General features: G+C 43.3%; 1 protein-coding gene across 5 annotated transcripts in view; it reads right to left on the reverse strand.

The window, feature by feature from the left end:
• The window catches only part of TPD52 (tumor protein D52), a 121305-nt gene that overhangs the window by 27854 nt on the left and 71719 nt on the right, over positions 1 to 21732 (reverse strand). For 3 of the 5 annotated variants that reach the window (XM_060287000.1, XM_060286999.1, XM_060286998.1), the window contains exons 1-2: positions 15935 to 16088; positions 1848 to 1963 (exon numbers count right to left, since the gene is read on the reverse strand). In XM_060287000.1, coding sequence (XP_060142983.1) covers positions 1848 to 1963; positions 15935 to 16073 — 255 coding nt within the window. In that variant the 5' untranslated portion in view covers positions 16074 to 16088. Of the gene's footprint in view, positions 1 to 1847; positions 1964 to 15934; positions 16089 to 19270; positions 19386 to 21732 lie in introns of those variants that run through there. The other 2 variants (XM_060287001.2, XM_060287002.1) reach the window with 2 other exon arrangements.

A 21732-nucleotide genomic window follows, 5' to 3' on the forward strand; every position in this document is an offset into this window, starting at 1 on the left:
TGAAATGATTTTTGACAAGAATGCCAAGAGCATTCACTGAAGATAATCTCTCAACAAATGGTGCTAACAAAACTAAAGTCACATGTGAAAGAATGAAGTTGAACCCTACCACAAACCATACACAAAAATTAACTCAAAATGGATCACAGGCTTATATATAGGAGAGAAGTTTTAGAAGAAAACATAGTGTAAATCTTCATGATTTGAGTTTGGGAAATGGATTCTTAGATGTAATGCCAAAAGGACAAGCAACTAGAGAAAAAATAAACTTGACTTCATCAGACTTTAAAACCTTCGTGCATTAAAACACTATGAAGAGGGACCTCCCTGGTGGTCCAGTGGCTAAGACTCTGTGCCCCCAATGCAGGGGCCCCAGGTTTGGTCCCTGGTCAAGGAATTAGATCCCACATGCTGCAACTAAGAGTTTGCATGATGCAACTAAAGATCCCGCATGCCGCAACTAAGATCCAGCACAGCCAAATAAATAAGTTTTTTTTTTCTAAAGACACTATGAAGAAAGTAAAAGGACAATGTATGGAATGGGAGAAAATGTTTGCAAATTACATTTCTGATCAGGGTCTAGTATCCAGGATATAGGAAGAGCTCTTACATCTCAACAACAAAAAGGCAAATAACGTTTTAAGAACATGGCAGAGGTTTGAATAGACATTTCTCCAAAGGCGGCATATAAACGACTAATAAGCACATGAAAAGATGCTCAGTATCATTCATCATTAGTGAAATACAAATCAAAACCACAATGAGATACCACTTTACACTCACTAAGATGGCTATAGTCAAAAAGACAGAAAATAAAAAATGTTGGCAAGGATGTACAGAAGTTGCTGATGGAGATGTGAAACGGTGTCCCTGCTGTGAAAACAGTCTGGCAGGTCTGAAAAAAAAGTTACCCATGGAATTACCATGTGACAAGCAATTCTACTTCTGGGTATATCCCAAAGGAATTAGAAATAGGTATTCGAACAAGTAGTTTTCCACAAATATCCCTTAGCTCAGTATCTACAATAGTCAAAAGGTGGAAACCACCCAAATGTCCATCAACAGATGAACGGATAAACAAAATACAGAAGATAAATACAATGGAATATTATTCAGCCACAAAAAAAGCAGTGAAGTACCAATACAACCTCAACAAGGATGAACCTCAAAAACATCATACTAAATGATAAAAGCCAGATACCAAAAGTCACATGATATGTGATTCCATTTAAATGAAATATTCAGAATAGGTAAATCCATAGAGAGAGAAAGCAGATTAATTGTCACCAGGGGCTAAGGAAGGGAAAACGGGATGCCAGCTTAGTGATATGAGGTCTCGTCTGGATGTGCTAAAAATGTTTGGAGCTAGATAGAGATGATAATTGCACAGCATTGTGAATATGCTGAATGCCACTGAACTGTACACTTTACAATGGTTGATTTTAAGGAAAAAAAAAAAGAGAGGAAGGTATGGAAAGAAGGTTCAAAGTACCTCTATCCACAACACTGCCAAGGGGAGAAAAAAGTCAGTGAAGCAGCTGAAAAGCCAAGTGCATCGGGGTTAGTGAGGTCGCCTAGAAGATATTCACTAGTAGCCCTCATCCATTTCCCACTTCACACCCTACTTCTCAGATCCACTTTACCTGTACCTACCTTCCCTCATATAAAAACCAACTGATCTCACACTCCCTCATCTCCTCTCCCCCACTCAAGATCTCTAGGAGAGTAAACACATGTTGCTTTCTCTGCCCTGAAACTGAGTCTACAATATTACCATGTGCTTTAGAAAAACAAAAGACAATATAGTAAGTGCAAAACATCAAGTTCCAGAAGGATTGCGCCTTTACCTTTGCAAGTTCTCTTCTTAGCTCTTCTCTCTCCTCCTCTGATAGGGTCTCAGTGGCACTGATAGTGGCAACAACATCTTCTCCTTCCTCGGGTACTGGGTCTGTTCTCAGTAGACCTTGTTGGAGATTTCAAAAAAAAAAAAAAAAAGTCTGTAAGGTATGAAAGCTAAGTAAAATTCTCCTTTGGGCTCCTCCACTGCCCCAGCCAGAATAAAGCCAATTAGGTTAGAGCCACACCTCATTTTTCTACACCTTCAAATGATGTGGCTGTCCCAGGAACACACCAAAAAAAAAAAGTCTGACCTAACCACTAAAAACCACCAAATGACAGCCTACCAAAATATGAATTTAAAAAATACAGCGCCGGGCTTCCCTGGTGGTGCAGTGGTTGCGAGTCCGCCTGCCGATGCAGGGGACACGGGTTCGTGCCCCGGTCCGGGAAGATCCCACATGCCACGGAGCGGCTGGGCTCATGCGCTATGGCCGCTGAGCCTGAGCGTCCGGAGCCTGTGCTCCGCAACGGGAGAGGCCACAACAGTGAGAGGGCCGCATACCGCAGTAAAAAAAAAAAAAAAAAATACAGCACCCTCTCTGCTTCTGTTCATTTCTCCAGTCACAATATACTTACTGCAAAGCAGAAGAGTTAAGAGGCCAAGAATGGGATCTTCCCAAGACCTTAAATGCTTAACTAGTCAATCAGCATGACTAATAATTCATAGTAACCAAAGGAAGGAGACTGTAAATGTCTTTAGCTTCCTCTACTAATCAGATTCAACTCTTAACAGCCTCAATGAAGAACTATCTAAAGAAATTTTATTCCATTTCTTTCCCTTAGTTAGTGGAAGTAGGAGACACCCTCTTGTAGCTTTTTAAAAATATGTATCTCATCCAGATACCCTTTTAAAAATCCTAAATTATATACTCAGAGAAATGACCAACACCCACATAATATTTCTACCAAAACACTATTTATGACCAATCCTGCCACACCCATTGCCCTGGAATAGAGCCAATGTCTACTCATCCATCAGGAAGAACTCGGTATTTTCAGAGAGTAGGCAGGAAGCCACCTGCCTCTCGGCAAGTCTCCCCTCTCTTCTGCCCAACCAACCAAGTACAAGGCTAAGAGCGTGGGCAGTGAGGCCCCTGAACCTTGGGTGATAAATTTAAGAGGGCACTAAAAAACCTCAATATAAATTATTTTAATATTTTAATGTAATATTTTTTAAAAATCAAAGTTAATTCAAAGAATCCACGGTGAACAAAGTACCAAATTTTTAAATAGACAGGCTCAGTATGGTTGATTTTTCCTTTTGCCTCAGGCTCCAAAGGTGGCTTTTCATAGCACTGTTACTGATCTCGTCTTTATTTAAAATGCTAGTATGTTGTTCATCATGGATTCCTTCCATTTTAATCTTCTTAAAACACCGCATTAACATAATACTCATCTTGATTGCAGGGCTTTTCGATGCCCCCTTAAATTCTACACCTGAGGCGAGGGCTCGCTCGCCTTACCCTGGTCGCAGTCCTGCCACCCATTCCCATGCCCCAGCTGTGGGCGTTCACAGTCTCCTCTGGCAACAGCTTTTTTGCACGGGGAACCAGGAAAAGGTCTCCTCCTCTTCCTGCTCTTTGCCTCTTTCTGCCAGTGAGCATTCCAGGGACCACACTGTTCCCCACCAGCCCTCACGTCCACTTCTGGGAAGAGCTGGTTTCACCACAGTGGCAATGTGGCATCCGCCCAAAGCAGGATGCCAGGTGGCAGATGACAGACTTAAGAGGCAGGCAGAGAGGAAGACCGACAGAGAACGAGCACGCTGTTTGACAAGCAGCCAGCGCCATGGCAAGCCCGGGAGGGGTATACGTACGTACATTGTGTAAAAGGTACAGACACTTGCACATGATCTATTGTATATTAACTGCATAAGAGCAGTTGATAATTACAATAACAATAATTAGTAGCATAACAGTGCCTACCTGAAAGGTGTTTACAGAATTGTTAAAGGCATAAAAGTAACACAAATAAAACAATTCAAAAACCACAAACTAGAGTGGCAAATAGGATCTCCTTCAAGTCCTCTCATGCGAAGACAATACGTGACAGGTACAATCAGTGGATCGAAAGCCTCCATGAATAGCTGCTTCTGTGGGTCCCCTCTAAAATATCTTCAAGCAGATTGCCCAAGTACTGATAGAAATCTCATCATGTCACTCTCCAGCTTAAAATGGTTCCTTTAGTAGCTCCTTGTCGTTTTCAAAGCAACTTCGACCACGTAGTTTAGCACACAAGCCTCACTGGCCCCATCCCCTGCTATCTGGCACTGGAACCTCTTACTCCAGCTTGAGTCATATCAAACTGCGGACACGGTGCCGTGCTATGTACGGCCAGAAACCACTGAGGAGGGTCCATGTGCGCTTGCTAATGTATGCCCTATACCAGATTATTCGACAAAGGAGCGTGAGACTGAGGATGGGATACAAGCATACAGGCAGCAATCGTATGAGGCAAGAGAATAAGAACCACAACAGAGTTCATTTCAAACATTATTTTATTTTTAATGTTTTGCTCAGACCCTCTCAAGTTCTCCAACTAGGACAGGACCCAACAAAGCGCAAGAAAACTCAGGTGCTGGGACTTCCCTGGTGGTCCATGGTTAAGAATCTGCCTTCCAATGCAGGGTATGCAGGTTTGATCCCCGGTCAGGGAACTAAGATCCCACATGCCGCAGGGCAACCAAGCCTGCGCGCTCTAGAGCCTGCGCACCACTACCGAGAGCCTGGGTGCCGCAACCAGGACCCGATGCAGCCAAATAAATAAATAAACAAACAAAAAACTCAGGTGCTAAACCATGCCTTAAATAGCAAAGCTTCTTTCACACTTTTTAATAAACACTGTTTTGCAGATCTACTTATGGGGGAAGATGCAATATCTGATTACTAATAATGCTTTACGCGTAACTGCCCAATTCCAGAAAGAATCTAAGAGGATTCTGATATTAATCAAGAATTTAGTTGAGCTACCAGGGAAAATAAGAATCTCAGAAAAGGGCGTTCTGGGGTTGTCCACAGTTAGCTTCGGGACCTCCAAGATGACCTTGGGATTTTATACTCAGCCTAAGAAAGCTGGTAATTACACGTTCTGCTTTTTTCGTATTAGCCTGTAGGTGGCAGCAAATTATCAATATTAAAATTTAAAGGCGAGGTTTGTTTTAGGATCATCGACTAGGGAAAAAATTGGAAAATTAAGGACATGAAGGAAGAACAGAAACATAGATATCGAAATCACCTGCAAAACCTAACAGTCATGACTTAGGAAAATTATTAATAACCATAGCCGCCACCACAAAGTGCATTCTATTTATATCCAAATCTGAGCTAAGTGGTCCCAATACATTACATCATTTACTTGCAACACTTCTGTGAGACAAGGATCACCATCACCATTTACAGATGAGGAAGCTGAAGCTTACAGAGGTTAAGCAACTTGCCCATGGTAACATACCTGAATACATGGTGGAGTTAGGACTCTGAACCTGAATATTTTTATGTGAAAATAAAACTTCAAATCATTCATTGTACAAAGCACAAATAAAGACAAGAGTAGGGGGCTGAAGGTCAGACTTGGGAGATACCTAGAGGCAATAATAAATAAGACTCTGTAAAAAATGGTAGAGTAGATCAAAAGCAGTCTTTTAATCATTTCCAACCATATAGTTTCCTCAAACCTTGTTATGTGTTTCTAGGTATTATCCCATATCTTATATGTTCAGTAAGAGTAGAGTATTTATTGCAGAGGTAGAATCTGGCATGCTGGAAAAAAGATATTAATTTCTCGTTCATAACATGAAAGTTGGGACATGGAAATGTATATCAGTATAGATTACTGATAACTAATGAGAACCTATTGTATAGCACAGGGAACTCTACTCAGTGCTCTGTGGTGACCTAAATGGGAAGGAAATCCAAAAAAGGGGATATATGTATACGTATAGCTGATTCACTTTGTTGTACAGTAGAAATCAACACAACCTTGTAAAGCAACTATATTCCAATAAATTTTTTTTAAATATAGATTACTAAAAACTATAAATAATTCAAAAATTCTTATTTGATCATTAATTTTAATGTTCCTCCTCAGAGTCTGACAGAAATCTATTTTTAAAAGACAGAGAAGAGGGAGAAAATATGACATATTTATTGAGATCTAATATACCAGCCACCGTGAGGGGAGACACATTTACATATTATCTAAAAAAAAAAAAAGGGCAAGAATCTTACAACCAACACCCAATGAGCAAAGCAGTATTTGCAGTATTTACTTCCATTAGGAAACTGAGGTTCTCTGAGGTTCAGTAATGTGCCCAGAGTCACAGAAATTAAAACGCAGGTCTTTCTGACTCTAAACTCTTACTCCTTCATGTACACTTTTCGTAGAGAAATTCCAAAGAGCAGGGGGAACAAACAGCAGGTCAGAAGGGAAGCTGGAAGCAGAGGGCTTTTCGTTCCCTGCAAGTGTGAGAACACACGGGGTGCCTGGCTTGAAAGTCACAGATACCATTATCGAGCCCATGCGACTGCAAATCAGTGATAATTCGTTCCATCAGGTTACTAACATTTTAGCCACTTGCTTAATTCTTCTTCTAGTTCTGCAAACAGATTGCCAGCCTGTCTTCAGCTGCATGCATGGGATCACCCTGAAGAGTTTCATCTGGGGAGGAGAGCCTGAAGCCCACGGACAGGAGAAGTGTTGGTTGCCCAGGTGGGAGACCCACTGCCAAGGGAGCGATGGGGATGAACCAGGAGAACGGTGCCCCTTCAGTCCTGAGACACAGTTTTTTCTTCTACATTTTACATCTTTGAACTGGAGATCATTGTACAGCCAGCCAGCTAGGCAGTCCTTGTGGCATCGCTGTTTGTCACCTGTAGCTGTGCCTCAAAATGTGCAAAATGGGTGTCAGCGGCTTAGAAAAATCACAGACCTCTCTTCTAAGAAAGGCTGTATCACAGGCGTTTTGTGAGAGCAAGATAAATAAAACAGACATGGAGTATTTCTAACTGAAAGGGAACTCAGATAAGTCAGGCGATGCACGTGAAGATGTTTCAGGAAAACTTGAACTGAGCTGACTTTAAAAAGTATGCACGGGGGCTTCCCTGGTGGCGCAGTGGTTGAGAGTCCACCTGCCGATGCAGGGGACACGGGTTCGTGCCCCGGTCCGGGAAGATCCCACATGCCGCGGAGCGGCTGGGCTCGTGAGCCATGGCCGCTGAGCCTGCGCGTCCGGAGCCTGTGCTCTGCAACGGGAGAGGCCACAACAGTGAGAGGCCCGCGTACCGCAAAAAAAAAAAAAAAGTATGCAGAGGAGTGTTATGATCAATGTATATGTCTGAATAAATCTGAAAAAATAAGCATAAAATTTTAAGTGACAATTTTACTTAAAATAAAAGTTGTTTTCACTTAAAATAAGCTAATTTTAAGTGAAAACATTGTTTTTTAGTTTAACTTGCAGCAATTTTTTCCCTTAATGAAACGTAAAATAATGGTACATCGTAAAATTCGTAAAATCTGTGGTGTCTTTGATGTGATGAAACATGATACTTTGGACGTCAGAGAATTTGTTAGTACTTTGAGGAAAATGAAGTTCTTAGTGTTTTGCTTCAGTGGAAACATGTCTGAGGAGTGAGAACGGTGGGGAAGAACGAGGAATAATGGGGAAAAGACTTCAGTCTTGAACAGTCTCCAGTTCCAGAAAACAAGGTCCTGACGTCACACCCTTATCTTTTCACCTCAGGACTCATAGCGCCCAAAATAAAGCAAACGTTCATAAATATTTCACTTGAACTGACTTATTTGCTAAAGATCTGTTCCAACTAATAAGTTTCTCTTTCCTCCATTCTCCTCCCACCCCATGCATAGCCATCCGTTTGCTACAGAGTCCTAAAAATTTCAACCAGGGAAAGAAGTAAAGCTTTTTTGATACATATTTAGAACCTACAATTAAAACTAAGCCACAGTTGAGAGTTTGGCGGGTACCTCCCTGCTCAGGTGTGGTGGGTGCAGCCCCTATAGTGGAACCCTAAGCAGTTCTCTCTTCCCTTCAGTTCTTCGTCTTTCACCTTTGTTTTTTTCCAATCAAGGCCAACTATTTCCCTTCAAGACTTTCTATGATTATCAACTAAAAAAATTTTAACCATTTTCATACACTTTTAGATCTGAAAAGAATTTTGGATCATTTAAATGCAAACACTTCACTGCGTAAAGACAGGAAACACAGGGCAGAGATTTTTAAAACTAGATGGTGTTGTGGGTTGACTTACGTCTCCCCCACCCCCCAAAAAAGATACCTTCTACTTCCAACTCCCAGGACCCATAAATGTGTCTTTATTTGGAAACCGGGTTGTTGCAGATGTAATCAAGATGATATCATACTGGATTTAGGTGGGCTCTGATCCAGTGGCTGATGTCCTTATAAGTAAAAGGAAGTCTGAACACTGGGACCCGGAGAGAACATCATATAAAGACCCAGAGCGCTCAGAGACACAGGGAGCACACTGTGTGATGCTGGAGGGCAGAGACTGGAGAGATGCAGCTGCCTGCCAAGGCAAGCCAGGGGTTACCAGCGGGGAGCTAGGAAGAGGCAAGGAAGGATGTCCCTGCAGGTGGCAGAGGGAGCATGTCCCCGCTGACACCCTGATTTTGGACTTCCAGCCTCCAAAACCGTAAAAATAATAAATTTCTGTTGTTTTAAGCTGCTCGGTCTGGGGCACTTTGTTATGGTAGCCCCAGGGAACTGAGCCCCAAACCCCGTTACCTGTTTAAAAAATAAAAAGGCAGGGGCTTCCCTGGTGGCGCAGTGGTTGGGAGTACGCCTGCCGATGCAGGCGGACGCGGGTTCGTGCCCTGGTCCGGGAAGATCCCACATGTCGCGGAGCGGCCGGGCCCACGAGCCATGGCCGCTGAGCCTGCGCGTCCGGAGCCTGTGCTACGCAACGGGAGAGGCCACAACAGTGAGAGGACCACGTACCGCAAAAAAAAAATAAATAAATAAAAAGGCAATAATTCCACCTAGCTCTCTTTTTATAAGAATATTTTAAAAGACCACGAAATCAAGGGTGGGCACATACTCAGTGTTCGATAAGGATTTGCTGTTTCACCTTCCTGGGTCCTACAAGTCGTCCTGGCGATTTCCTCTCTCCTCCTCCACGACGCTTGATTCACAAAGCTCACTTCCTCACTTCCCATCACTCTCCAACCCCTCCGTCAGCATCTGCCCCTCCTCCGCCCCTTTAGCTAAGGACAGTCCTCGTCACGATCTCATCTGACATCTCTAGGTAGCGCAGACTGAACCTCACTCTGAAGTCTCCGGTCCTGATACCTCCCACTGTCCTCCCTGCGTTTTTTCCTACCTCTCTGAGATGCACCTCCATCTCCCTCTCCCAAGGAGTCCACTTCACCCTCTACCACCAATCCCACTACCCCTGCCTTAGTCAAGGCTCTTCCTATGTTTTGCTTAGATTCTTGCCCCCAAAGCTCCTTGATGGTCTCTGTCCCCTCCAATCCATTCACTGCCCTGCCAACAGAGGGATCTTTCTAAAACATGACTCTGACCACGGCACTCCTTGCCTGCCATACGTCCTTGTATGGCTGCCCACCTGCTAGTAAAGCTCACTGCTCTTGACAATCTGGAGCCCACCTATCCCATCTCCTGCTACTGTCCTCACGCCCACACCCACCCCCGTGCGCTCGCTGCATCTTCCAAACTGCAGTTCCTCTGCAAACATGTTATTTGAAGGGTTTATTTTTTTTAAGGAACGTATTAAGAAGTAAGTTAAGATAAGCTGCCTCCCCTACTTACTTTTCCTCTCTGATTTTTTTTATTATGGTAAAATATATAACATACCATTTGCCATCTTAACCATTTTTAAGCGTGAAGGTCAGCGGCATTAATTACATTCACGATGTCGTACAACCACCTCCACCCTCTCTTTCCACATCATGCTCTCCTTTCTGTCTTTGCACATGTTATTTTCTCTTCCTGAAACCCTCTCCTTATTTCCAAGTCCCATTCATTTCAATAAACCAGTAAGGAAAAGTCTCCTGCTCTTGGAGGAAATTCTCCAGACCTGGTGGCCCGGGCTGCTCTGGGCCCAATACCCCTCCGTATATTGCCTACTGTACTTAGAACGCAGCCAGCTGGGCAGTATTTGACCTTAGCACTGCGCTCCGAACACGTAGCTTCGGCCCCGCACAGTATCTGGTGCAGAGTGTCTGGCACGCAGGAGATACTCAGCAATACTCTCTGAATAAATGAATTGTAGGAAGGCACCCCGTGGAGTCAGAGGGAGAGATAGGAACCCCGTCTCCCATCCTGGTCTACCTTGCCCCTCTTTTTATTTTATGTATTTCATTCTCACTTCACTGCTTTCACCTAAAAAGGTTTACCTATTTAAAACAGACGTAAAATGTCACTTTTCTGAAGCAATACAACTCTGCGTCATACATAATCTAATAGATTGCTACCATTTGGAGCAGGGCACCTACCTTCACGTTACACAGAAGGTGTGTACACGGCAAACGCTCCGTGGTTGAATAGGTGGGGCGCTAATGGTCTCAGAGCAGGAAGAATATAACATCAGCCACCTCCAAGAACATTCAGTTAGGAGGGAAGAAGGTGCCACAAGAGAAGTGTAAGGTATCGGCTACTGAAGTCTGAATGTTAACACTGTCTACCCAAGGGAGAATTTGTAAGAGGGTAATCAAGGCCTAGAAGCTTCTCTGGAAAGTAAAACTGTATACACCTCCCTTACACAGTCTTCAAAGAGGCAACGATGGCTTTAAGACAAGAGGACGAATAAGAAACTTCAGTCTCTGGGTTGTTTTCTTTAAGCATATCCAAGAAGAAATCTGCAGCCCCTTTTTTTAACCTAGAGATACCACCAAAAAAAAATATATATATATATATATGTATATAACATATAGTTCAAAATATCTTTAGTGGTCATATCCACAAAGATCACAAGATAAAAATTTTTCCCCTTAAAAGTCTGTGCTTGGGGCTCCAACTTTCTGTGCCTCATTCTTTGTTTCCGGATGTAACAAAATCCAGAAGAGGGGGAGGAATGCTTGGAGGTCCTCACACCAAAGTGGTTATCCTTAAGAGACCCTAAAAGCAAAGGACCCACTTAAGACGAGGCTTCCCAACTGTGACATGGTGGACATTTAGAGCAGGACAGTTCTTGGCAGGGGGTATCCTATGCAGCGTCCCACGGGGCATCCCAGGCATCCACCCACTCAGTGTCTGCAGCAGCCCCTCCTGCACCCAGCGGTAGCAACCAAACCGTCTTGAAATCTCCTCCAGATGTGGCCAAATGCCCACAGGGGGGCAAAAGTGCCCCACTGACTTCGGGCAAGGGAGCCTCTGACACCTGCTATTTGACATTGATTATTTTCAGAAGAAAGAGATTCAGGAGCACGGGCTGTGAAACCTTGATACTCCTTAAGGCTGTGATTTTCCCATATTTGCTTATGGTGAGAACAGTAAAACCTTAGGAGAGAAAAATGAGTGGAGTGATTGTCGTGGAGACAGCAAGCAACAAGAAAGCTGAGGAAACTCGAGTCACTCCACCCAGGGGGGCGACCCAGGAACCCAGGAGATGAACTGGGCAGTGACAGGGTCCTCAAAGAGGAAATTCCTGCAAGCCGGGGAGGGGAGGCAGACAGCACCGACGCAAAAGGGGGAAGAGAGCTCTCTGGCCAGACGGGCCACCGTGCTCCTGGGACTCAACTCTGAAAACAGGGCCTGACGCAGCAGTCAACTTCCTGCCCAAGAAAAAAGGTCACCCTCCCCGAACTTCACTTCCCAGGAAGAGTGGAGGAGGAAGAAAAGACAGCAAAGGGAGAACATATTCGTATTTTCAAATGTTTCATGTGCCTCTCCAGACTTTTTTTTTTTGGATCTGCAATATATTGTAAAGATGAATAACTAATTATGGTTAATATAGAAACAATTTTAAAGTCCTAATTAACACAAGTGTGTAAGAAACATAATGAAGAACACATTCTTTGTTAATGAGGAAAGAATTTATCTCAAGGTTTTATTTCCCAACACACTTGCTGGAGTTCCAAGAGTTAGAACCAATCCCACAGCATGCAGTTTTCACCATACCAAGAATCTTTAAAATTTGTATCCAGAATCATATTGATAAAACCAGTTAACCTCTCTCCAGATATTCTTAAACTGACCCTTGAATCTCTTTCATCTTAAAAAAACAAAAAAAAAAAGAGAGAAAGAGGAAAAAAAATCTTTAGCCGATTATTTCAGAGCCATCTGTCCCCACAGCCCCAATCAAGTGTAAAACTGGCAAAACTGGGGCACTCCATGAAAGGGGGTGAAAGGTCAGCCATGGAGGAATTTGGGGATCCCCAACGGGGAAGTCACTCCATCCTCAAATCTCCTCTGTAGGAATAAGAAGGTTCTACATCTCTTCAATTCTGCTCAGATTTTTATTTTGTAAACCATATATTTGATATTTAAGACCTTGACAATCCTGAAAAACTTTCAAGAAGTGATGACACCTTCCCTAAAAAGAAGAGAGAATGGCACAGAGTAGAAATCAAGAAGGGGTATAAAAGAGAATGAAAAGGACATTTCAGTTCGAGTTTTTCCCGTGTTGTTAGAGTTTCAAATACGACAGCACGAAACTAAAATGTCAGAGTTTTAAATGGTTCCTATTTCCTGAAACCACTAGAAATAACCAAAGGGTTTTTTTTTATAAACTAGGGCTGCATCTTTCTGTACGTTAGAAAATCCTTAAGAGAAAGAGTGAGTCTACATAAATAACATTTGGGAAGTTTTCCTTGTAGATGTTCACAGGATGGAAGAGAAAAACGCAGCCAAGGAAACCAGCTGTGAGGCCACTCTGCTGACCGCATGGCAACATGGGAAGTTCAGGTCCAAGCAGCACATGAGGAATCAACAAACTACCCCACTTAAGACCCTTGACCAAAGGAAAGGTTAGGCCTTAAATGATTAACCTGTTGTATGATATCCGTTACCAGACAGGTGGAGATTTCCTGTGATCAAAAAACAAACAAACCAAAGGAAAAAAAAAACACACTGATTTGAGAACTGAGGGTGAGTATGAGTCCCGACTTAGGCTAAACTTTGTGATTCGGGGACTTAACACCTCTCTTGGCCTCCATGTTCACATCTGTAAAATGAACTGCAGTGTGATTTACTCTTTGCCAGTTTCATTTCATTCATTCATTCATTCACTCATTCATTCAACCAACAATACTTGTTGAACCACAGCTGTCAAGCACTGTTCCAGGTGCTGGGGGAAAAGCAGTGAACAAAAGACTGACACCCCTAATGGAGCTTTGTATTCCAGAATCTGAAATCGGTGTTTTTCAAACTATGCACTGTGAAATCCATTTAGCAGTACCAAATGAGCATTTTTAAAAGAAGAAATGGAATAATATATCAGAGTACATCACACATAGTAAGGATAAGTTCTGTTTCACAGGATTCTGCTTCAGCTATTGACATTTGTATCTATGAGAGTTGTGGATCAAGAAGTATATGGCATTTCTGAACATGGGCTGGCTGTACCAAGAGAGTTTTAAAGTCCCTGATAAAAGACCTCTTCTTGTTCCAGGCACTGGCCCTCATCCTGTCCTTCACTCAGATTGCTTCTGAGGAACATTCTACCCACAGATTAAATCTTGTTACCTTCTCATTTGCCCCATGATGGCATTTTGGATAAATATCAAAGAATATGTTTTTCAGATCAGTGTTCCCAGCCTTTCTGAGTATGATTCCTTTTTTTTTTTTTTTTTGCGGTACGCGGGCCTCTCACTGTTGTGGCCTCTCCCGTTGCGGAGCACAGGCTCCGGACGCGCAGGCCCAGCGGCCATGGCTCACGGGCCCAGCCGTTCCGCGGCATGTGGGATCTTCCCCGACTGGGGCACGAACCCGTGTCCCCTGCATCGGCAGGTGGACTCTCAACCACTGCGCCACCAGGGAAGCCCTATGATTCCTTTTAACATCAGTCCTTTTTTTGTACTACTTGTCTGCTGATTAGGAAAATGCGTAGTGGTCAATAGCCACGTGAGCTTTTAAATGGATTTATAATGTAGGAATCCATCCTAAGCACTCCTATCTAGAAATACAAAGGCTGCACACATACAGAAGACAGTACTCATTCCATCTACACCTCACATTTGATGTTCAAACAGATTTGCAAGCTTCTTGCGCCCCGAGTAGTCCTGGGCACAGAGACTGGAGATCCCCACTTTGATTTGCTTATTTTAGAGTCACCATGTTCTTACTAGGTGACTGCTTATGGGGGTTTCTGTTTGTTTTACTGCTCTCTCCACTGTTCCTTTTTTTTAAATTATCACAAACTAATAAATCTCATGAGCACTGGTGGGTACACGAGTTTGTTTTCAGTTTTTGTTGTTCACTGCTTTTTCTTTTTTTTTAATCATTCTGTGTCGAATCCCATGAGCCCAGACTCTTACAGATTGCTAGTAGGAATTGGGGAGGTAATTGTTCAAAATTTGCCTAGAGACACACTCAACCCTACCCACTGCTTCTGTTTTAACAGAAAACATCCAAAGGCAGCAAATACTACAGCTGGGAAAAGTAAAAGGAGGTGGAACAGAGACATAAAAAGACTGAGAGATACCTCAAACGAGCGGCAGAATCCTCCTGGGAATCTCGAAGCCTTGCACACTGATCACCAAGATCTAACTGAGGTCAGGTCACTACGGTCCCAGCTCCCACGGCCAATGTCACTTAGGCTTCACTCTGTCATTGAGCTCTAACTTCCTACTGTGTGTTGCTCTTGAAGCATTTCCTACACATAGGACTGAGAGGTGAGGATGGAGGAGGTCATCCTTTGGGGGCAGGCACCCAGCTGCTGCCTGCCAGTCCCCAACTGCTGGAGATCAGCTCTACCCTGTTACTGTCAACAATTTTCCATTCCTGGAAATCCAAACTACACCCCCACAGGTGGCCACGGATTGTGACCAATGGCGAGAGGCATGCTGCTTTAGCGTGCTCCCCAAAATACTTACAACTAGGTTTCGTGTTGTGGCCTTTATCATCTTTTTCCTAATTTACCCACTTTTTAAGCTTAAGAAGAGAGAAATGTGACCTACTCTTCGTTAGTAAGGGAAACATTAACTTCTAGGAAAATCTGCTTACCTCTCTGGCAAGTCACAGAGGTCGTTTAACCGTCTCCAAGTGTTAGCTGTAAAGTGAGGGGATTGGCCTGGACGTGGCCGAGGCTGCTTCCAGCTCTGTGCTGCCGGTACCGACAAACTGAGCCCTTCCTTGATGGTTGCTCCGGGCCTGCAGAGCAATCTTAGAGCAGCACCTGGGAAGCAATGACTGCTTCCAAAGGTCTAGCAGCTTTGAGTTTTTCTCTCAAAATCTCTCACCTGGATATCTCTGCATGTTGCTCACAGTATTCCAGAACAAAATCCAGGCCCTCCCTTAGCAGAACCTTGAATTTAGTCAGTGTTTCAGATGCTTAAGCCTCATTTTCGCAAAGACAAGATTGGGGGGAGGGGGGATCTTCATAAATTACATAGGTGACCAGAAGCGTTCGGATTCCCCCATTTTTGTTATTTATCAGCTCAATGAACTCAAGGTGATCAGAAGACCTCTAATGCCCATACAAATAGTTCTACCTTTAAAATCTACTCAATATTCTGTAATATCCTGTATGGGAAAAGAATCCGCAAAAGAATAGATATATGTATATGTATAACTGAATCCCTCTGCGGTACACCTGAAACTAACACAACACTGTAAATCAACTATACTCCAATACAAGATTAAAAAATAAATAAAATCTAAGTTTCCGTTTATTTATATATATATTTAAATATATAACATATATTCTAAATATTTAATGAGCCATCTAGCTCTCTGCTTGGAATCTGTAGCAGCTTCACGAACGAGTGGCAACAGAGCAATATCCCGGTACCTTTTTACACTAAGAATTTTAAGGCCCGGCAAATCCCAAGTTGTGTACAGGTTTCATTACAGCAAACTTAACTTTCGAAAACTAGTAGTTACCAAACTTCTGAAGAGTAGGTGATCCTGGTGGGGATGTATTTCCACTAGGAGACAGGTAGAGATAGTTTCTGTTCACTCCTGTGTTAAAATCAAACGGGGACTGGTAGTCCTCGTAAAAATCCATCTCTCTACTGTCCATTCCAGATGAATGCAGAACGCATAGCTCTATCACCGCCTGCTCTTCCTCAGTTGAGCGCTGCTCTGCCCATATTCCCTCGGATCACTGCACTGGGCAATCGCGCGAAAAAAATCAAGCCCAGGTTTCTGAGAGCTTGGCTTCCTGGCCCAGGTGCAGCCGTCACGCCCTTGGGACAAGAGGGCTGTTTAATAAATGACTTCTCCCCAGCAACCTGAGGAAAGGCTCTAGTCACCACCTGCTGTTCATTTCAGCCAACAACCAACAACCTGGACAGGAAACCAAGCTTGCTGGAGTTTTCTTCAATAAACAAAGGAGGACCTGGTGCCGCAACATGGCCCCGATGTACAAACAGTTCAAGCAAATGTCAGACACTGGCAGATTGACAAGAAACCACAATTTATTATTTTTTTAAATCACTCAGCTGACCACAACTACACCAGGGCAGACTTAATCTTCTAGGACAAGGAAGGATTACCAGCCAGTAATCTCCCACAAATGCCATCTGGGGGCTACTTTTTTTCCACCCTGGATTAGAGTGGAGTCCTGAGAGCCAAGCTTCCTGGTTAAGCAACCGGCTTTCTGTGTGTGGCTTGGTAGAGAACTAAACCTCCATTTCCAAGATGACTTTATCTAAAGCAACGTCTGGCTTTAGTGTAACAAAAATGTCAGTCTGACTTGTCTTCCTCTCTTTTCTTTTCCTTCCCTTCCCTTCCCTTTTCTGCAAAGATGGTGTTTCCGTTTCAAGAGAAGAAAAGCCCTGCAGGTGAAGCGCCCAGATCCCCCTGCCCCTTCCTTGTTAACCAAGGTCAGGCCTGCAGGGGTGGCAATAGCCTGGGTGCGAACACGACCTGCACAGCAACCGTCCTGGTTGGCTAATAAAACAAAACTTCTAAGTCACCAGATCCGCTTCCCAGCCTCTTCACAGACCCTTTCTGAGCTAACCCTGGCCTTTGCCAGAGCGACAGCATTTACGGTTCCTGCTGCTTTCACCCACGTGGCTCAGCTCATATTAAAGAGGTGAAAATAAAAGCAACCCCTCCCGTAGGCGGGAGATGGTCTGTTACTGCATAACAAAAAAAAAGGCCGTGTTCTACCTTTTCAAATCCACCTGATAAAACGGGAACTCAATATACTGTCCCTGGATTGGAAGCAAATATGAAACAAAGTATTTTAAGCATGAAAAAAAAATCTGTGGCTAGTGTATAAAATATATATGCACCAAGACAGTCTATATTCATCTTAAGAGTTATCTTCTATTTTTTTTTCTGTTAGTCTCATGTTGTACTCTATTTTTGGCAAGTCTATCTAAGTTTTTAAAAAGTTTAGTTGTAACAACAACAACAAAAAATCAACCTGTGTTTTTCTCCTAAGAGATACCAAAATTTGGGCAACTATAAATGCTGTTTATTCTATATTTAGAAATAGAATAAATGGTTTCTTATTATTGGAAAAAATGAGTTGGCTGGTTTCTTGAAATCCATAGTATCTCTTACTGAGATAGGGCAGGCATCAGTTACGTTCTTGGACTAGATGTGGTTAATGGGGCCACTGACCCTTTCAACACTCTACACGTGGTCACCAAATCACTGGTGGAAAAAAACATTTCTCCATTCTCATGCTTCCTCCTTGAGCCACAAGTGTTAGAAAGTGTTACAGGCTGATTGTTTGTGTCTCTTCACAATGCATATGTTGAATCCCTAACCCCCAATATGATGGTATTAGGAGATGATTAGGTTTAGATGAGGCCAAGAGGATTGGGGCCCTGATGGGATTAGTGTCTTCCCAAAAAAAGAAGGAGAGCTAACTCGAGCTCTCTCTCCACCACATGAGGACGCAAGACGAGAGCCATCTGCCAACAGGAAAAGGGCTCTCACCAGGATCAAATCAACCAACCTTGAACTTCCCAGCCTCCAGAACTGTGAGAAACAAATGTCTGTTGTTATAAGCCTCCCAATTCTGTGGTAACTTATTACAGCAGCCGGAACTAAGATAAAAGATATTAGCACCGACACAGGTAACAGAGCAAGCCGCAGCCACCTCCAAGCTCCTCAGAACCCTCAAAATTCCCATGTCCTTGATCTTTGGTGTGGACCGCCATGCTACACCCTCTGCCTGAAATGCTGCCTTTTTTCTGCCTGCTAAGCTCATTCGTCTTTCAAGACTCAGGCAGAAACGCCATCTCTTCTCGGAAGCCCTGCCTTCTCCAGCTCTCCCTTCCGCCAGCAGCACACAGGATGTGATGTGTCCACCTGCCAGTCCCTCTGGGCCCGGACAGCCTTCCCTCCAGGGCAGGGGCTGCATTCTGGACTGCTGTCCTCGCTCTAATCCACGTGGAGTGAAGAAAGGAAATAACAGCTTATGCAGACACTGCATGCCTTATTTATAAACAGGAGCATTCAGAATTTAAATGATGTCTCAAATTTTTACTCTACTTGCTTAGGTATAATCTTAGGACCGTTATGTAAAATCTGTCTCTTTGAACCAGCTGTAGTTCTCCAGTCAGGTCGCAGTCAATACATTCTAGCACGTGAGGAAAATAAGAACAGCGAACCAGGGGTGGGAAAAGCATGGGATATGTTAATGGAATGGCAAAAAAATTCAGTAGGCTCAAGATTCAGAAACTAAGTAGAAGGGGGCTGTAAGATATAAAAAATGCAAGTGTAGCTTAGGGACAGACCATTAAAGACCTTGAGTGACAAATTTTTATACTTAATATAATGTGCAAAAAAAGCCACAGAAGGTGTTTGAGCCAGGGGGAAACAGGATGAAATGTTTTATAAAGATGACTCTGGAAACAGTGTATAGGATGCACTGTAGACAGAAAGAGGCTAAAAGAGGGGGACTCACCGGGAGGATCCCACACGCCGTGGAGCAGCTGGGCCCATGTGCCACAACTGCTGGAGCGCGTGCACCTAGAGCCTGTGCTCCGCGGCAGGAGAGGCCACCACAATGAGAAGCCCGTGCACAGCAACGGAGACCCAATGCAGCCAAAAATTAATTAATTAATTATTAAAAAAAAAAAGACGAGGGACTCAGAGTCTACTGCCACAGTCCAGGCAAGAGGAATCACCTCCACGTTTTCCACCTCTATACTGAAGCACCAGCAAGAGCTCTTCATCCAACGTGTACACATAATATGGCTTTTTCATCCTTTCCCTCTTTTCGTTCGTCACTGACCGCACCGACTGCAGACCTACCTGAAGCGTTCCAGTATGGACCAGCGCCCATATGTGCAGACATCTCCTGTTTGTCTCTTCAGCACCCTCTTTTCCTTGAAGAATCCCGCTTCACCTTCTCCACAGGGTTCCTGGGGGAGAGTCTTCCGTGGTTCCGGCCTCTGCCCCTGGGCACAGGTGTGGGCTAGCGCTTCAGATCTGGCCCATGCAGACACCCCATCCCCGTGCTCACAGGGACTAGTCTAAGGGTAGACATCTGACCTCCAAAAGCACCAACTACAGACCTTCCCTGATGTTTACTCAATGAGTAATGGGAGAAAGTGACTCTTCCCATATGTCCAGCTGGGGGAGCTGAGAGCTCTTTCTGTCCCCATGCCAACAGGCAAGAGAACCTGGGAAGGGACAGAGGGACAATCGGTGACAGCAAAGGGACAGAGCAAGAGCATCTGAGTCCCTAGATCCAGCTGCCCTGGGGTTCCCGGTTATTAAACAGAGAAATTTCGATTCTGCTTCACTTACGGTTGGAGTTGGAGTCTATCAGTTCAATAGAAAGAATCCTACAATACCTACTTTCCAACCATCTCGCACTATTACCCCACCACGTTTCAGCCAAACCTGATTTTCCTATTGCTTGAATACATCCTAAACTTGGCCTATGCAATTTTCTCCAACTAGTCTCTTTTCCCTATATTTTTACCTGTCAAATTCCTATCCACTTATCAAGTTCAACTTAATAAGTCACATATGAATGGTTTGTATACAAGGAATGTCCACTTTAGTGCTATATAAAATAGAAAAAATAAAGAATACAAATGCTTCCTAAAAGTGGATTATTTAAATGCTAAATAGAACATTCACATAATAGAAAACTATGCAAACATGAACATGATGACGTAGAAATGTATATATTTACAGGGAAAGATATTCTTGATATCAGTAAACAAAGCAGGTTCCAAAACTGTTTGCACTGCATGATCCATAATTGTGTGATAATTGGAGAGACCAATCAACCAAAAGACAAAGTGGGCAGAAGAAAAATCCCAGAAAAGTGTGTATGCACTGCAGTGCCAGCAGAGGGCACCCATGGGCAGCTCAGAAGTTAATATTCCAGCCAGTAAAGTATACACCACAGAGCAATAACCCACTGGATGACTCCTGTTAGTGCAAATGGAAACGGAGTTAAGTACTAATGACTACAAACAATATTAAGTTTCTACCTGTCCGTTAACACATCATTCAAATATGTCTAGGCAGGTTCTCCCTAATTTTGAAAGAGTTCAAGAGATAGTCTACAGAAAAGCTATATAACACACAAAAATTTACTTGGAGGGAGCTTGCAGGGCACAGAGACAGACGATGCAATTGCCCAACAGGAGTGCCAGGCCACAGATATCAGATCCTGTGAACGTGTCATAATGACACAGCAGCCAGCTGGCCAAATACAGGACAATTTGATCACCAACATAATTAAGGATAGCAGTGGATTATAAACCATTAAAAATAGGAGTCCAAGAGTCCATATCCGATGGTTAACTGCATGTGTCAATTTGACTGGATCACGAGGTACCCAGATATTTGATTAAACATTATTGTAGTTGCATCCGTGAAGGTGTTTGTGGACAAGATTAACACTTTAATCGGTAAACTGAGTAAAGCAGACTGCCCTCCCCAAAGTGGATGTGCTTCATCCAATCTGTTGAAGGCTTGAACAGAAGAGTCACTCTCTCTGCCTGACTGTCTTCGAGCTAAGATATCAGTCTTCTGTGTCTGGACTTGGACTTGTAATGAAATTTACACCGTCATCTTTCCCGATTCTCAGGCCTTCAGACTCAAACTAGAAGTAGAGGAGTGCCCCCCTTATTAGTAAAGAATACGTTTCAAGACCCCCAATGGGGGCAGAAACCATGAGAAATTTTCCTATACATACATACCTATGATAGAGTTTAATTTATAAATTAGGCACAGGAAGAGATTAACAATAATTAATAATAGAATGATTACAAAAATATACTAATAAAAGTTATGTGAACGTGGTCTCGCTTCCTCAAAATACCTTATTATACAAATTTAATGCCTTTTCCACCTTAACTAAGGATTTATCATGCACTGTGGCTGTTAACTTTCGCAGTCTGAGATGCAACAGCAAAACTAGCACGAATTTCTTTTTCCTTCTTCACAATTTCACAAATAGAAGATCATTCTTACCGTAGATCGTCATCCTCAGCATACAATATTTTTCTTTCCTTAATTAGTTGAGAACTTTCATCTTTTCACTTAAAGGAAGCACTTAAAGGCTTCTCTCTGGCATACCCAAATTGCCAGCATCACTACTCTTTGTGTTTTGGGGCCTTTATTAAGTAAAACAAGGGTTACTTGAACACAAGCTCTGTGATACCGTGACAGTCAATCTGATAACTGAGCTGGCTACCAAGTGACTAGCGGGCAGGATACACTGAACAAAAGGCTGATTCACGTCAAAGGCG

Source organism: Globicephala melas, chromosome 17 (assembly GCF_963455315.2).
Source record: "Globicephala melas chromosome 17, mGloMel1.2, whole genome shotgun sequence".
In the NCBI taxonomy this organism is placed as follows: Eukaryota; Metazoa; Chordata; class Mammalia; order Artiodactyla; family Delphinidae; genus Globicephala; species Globicephala melas.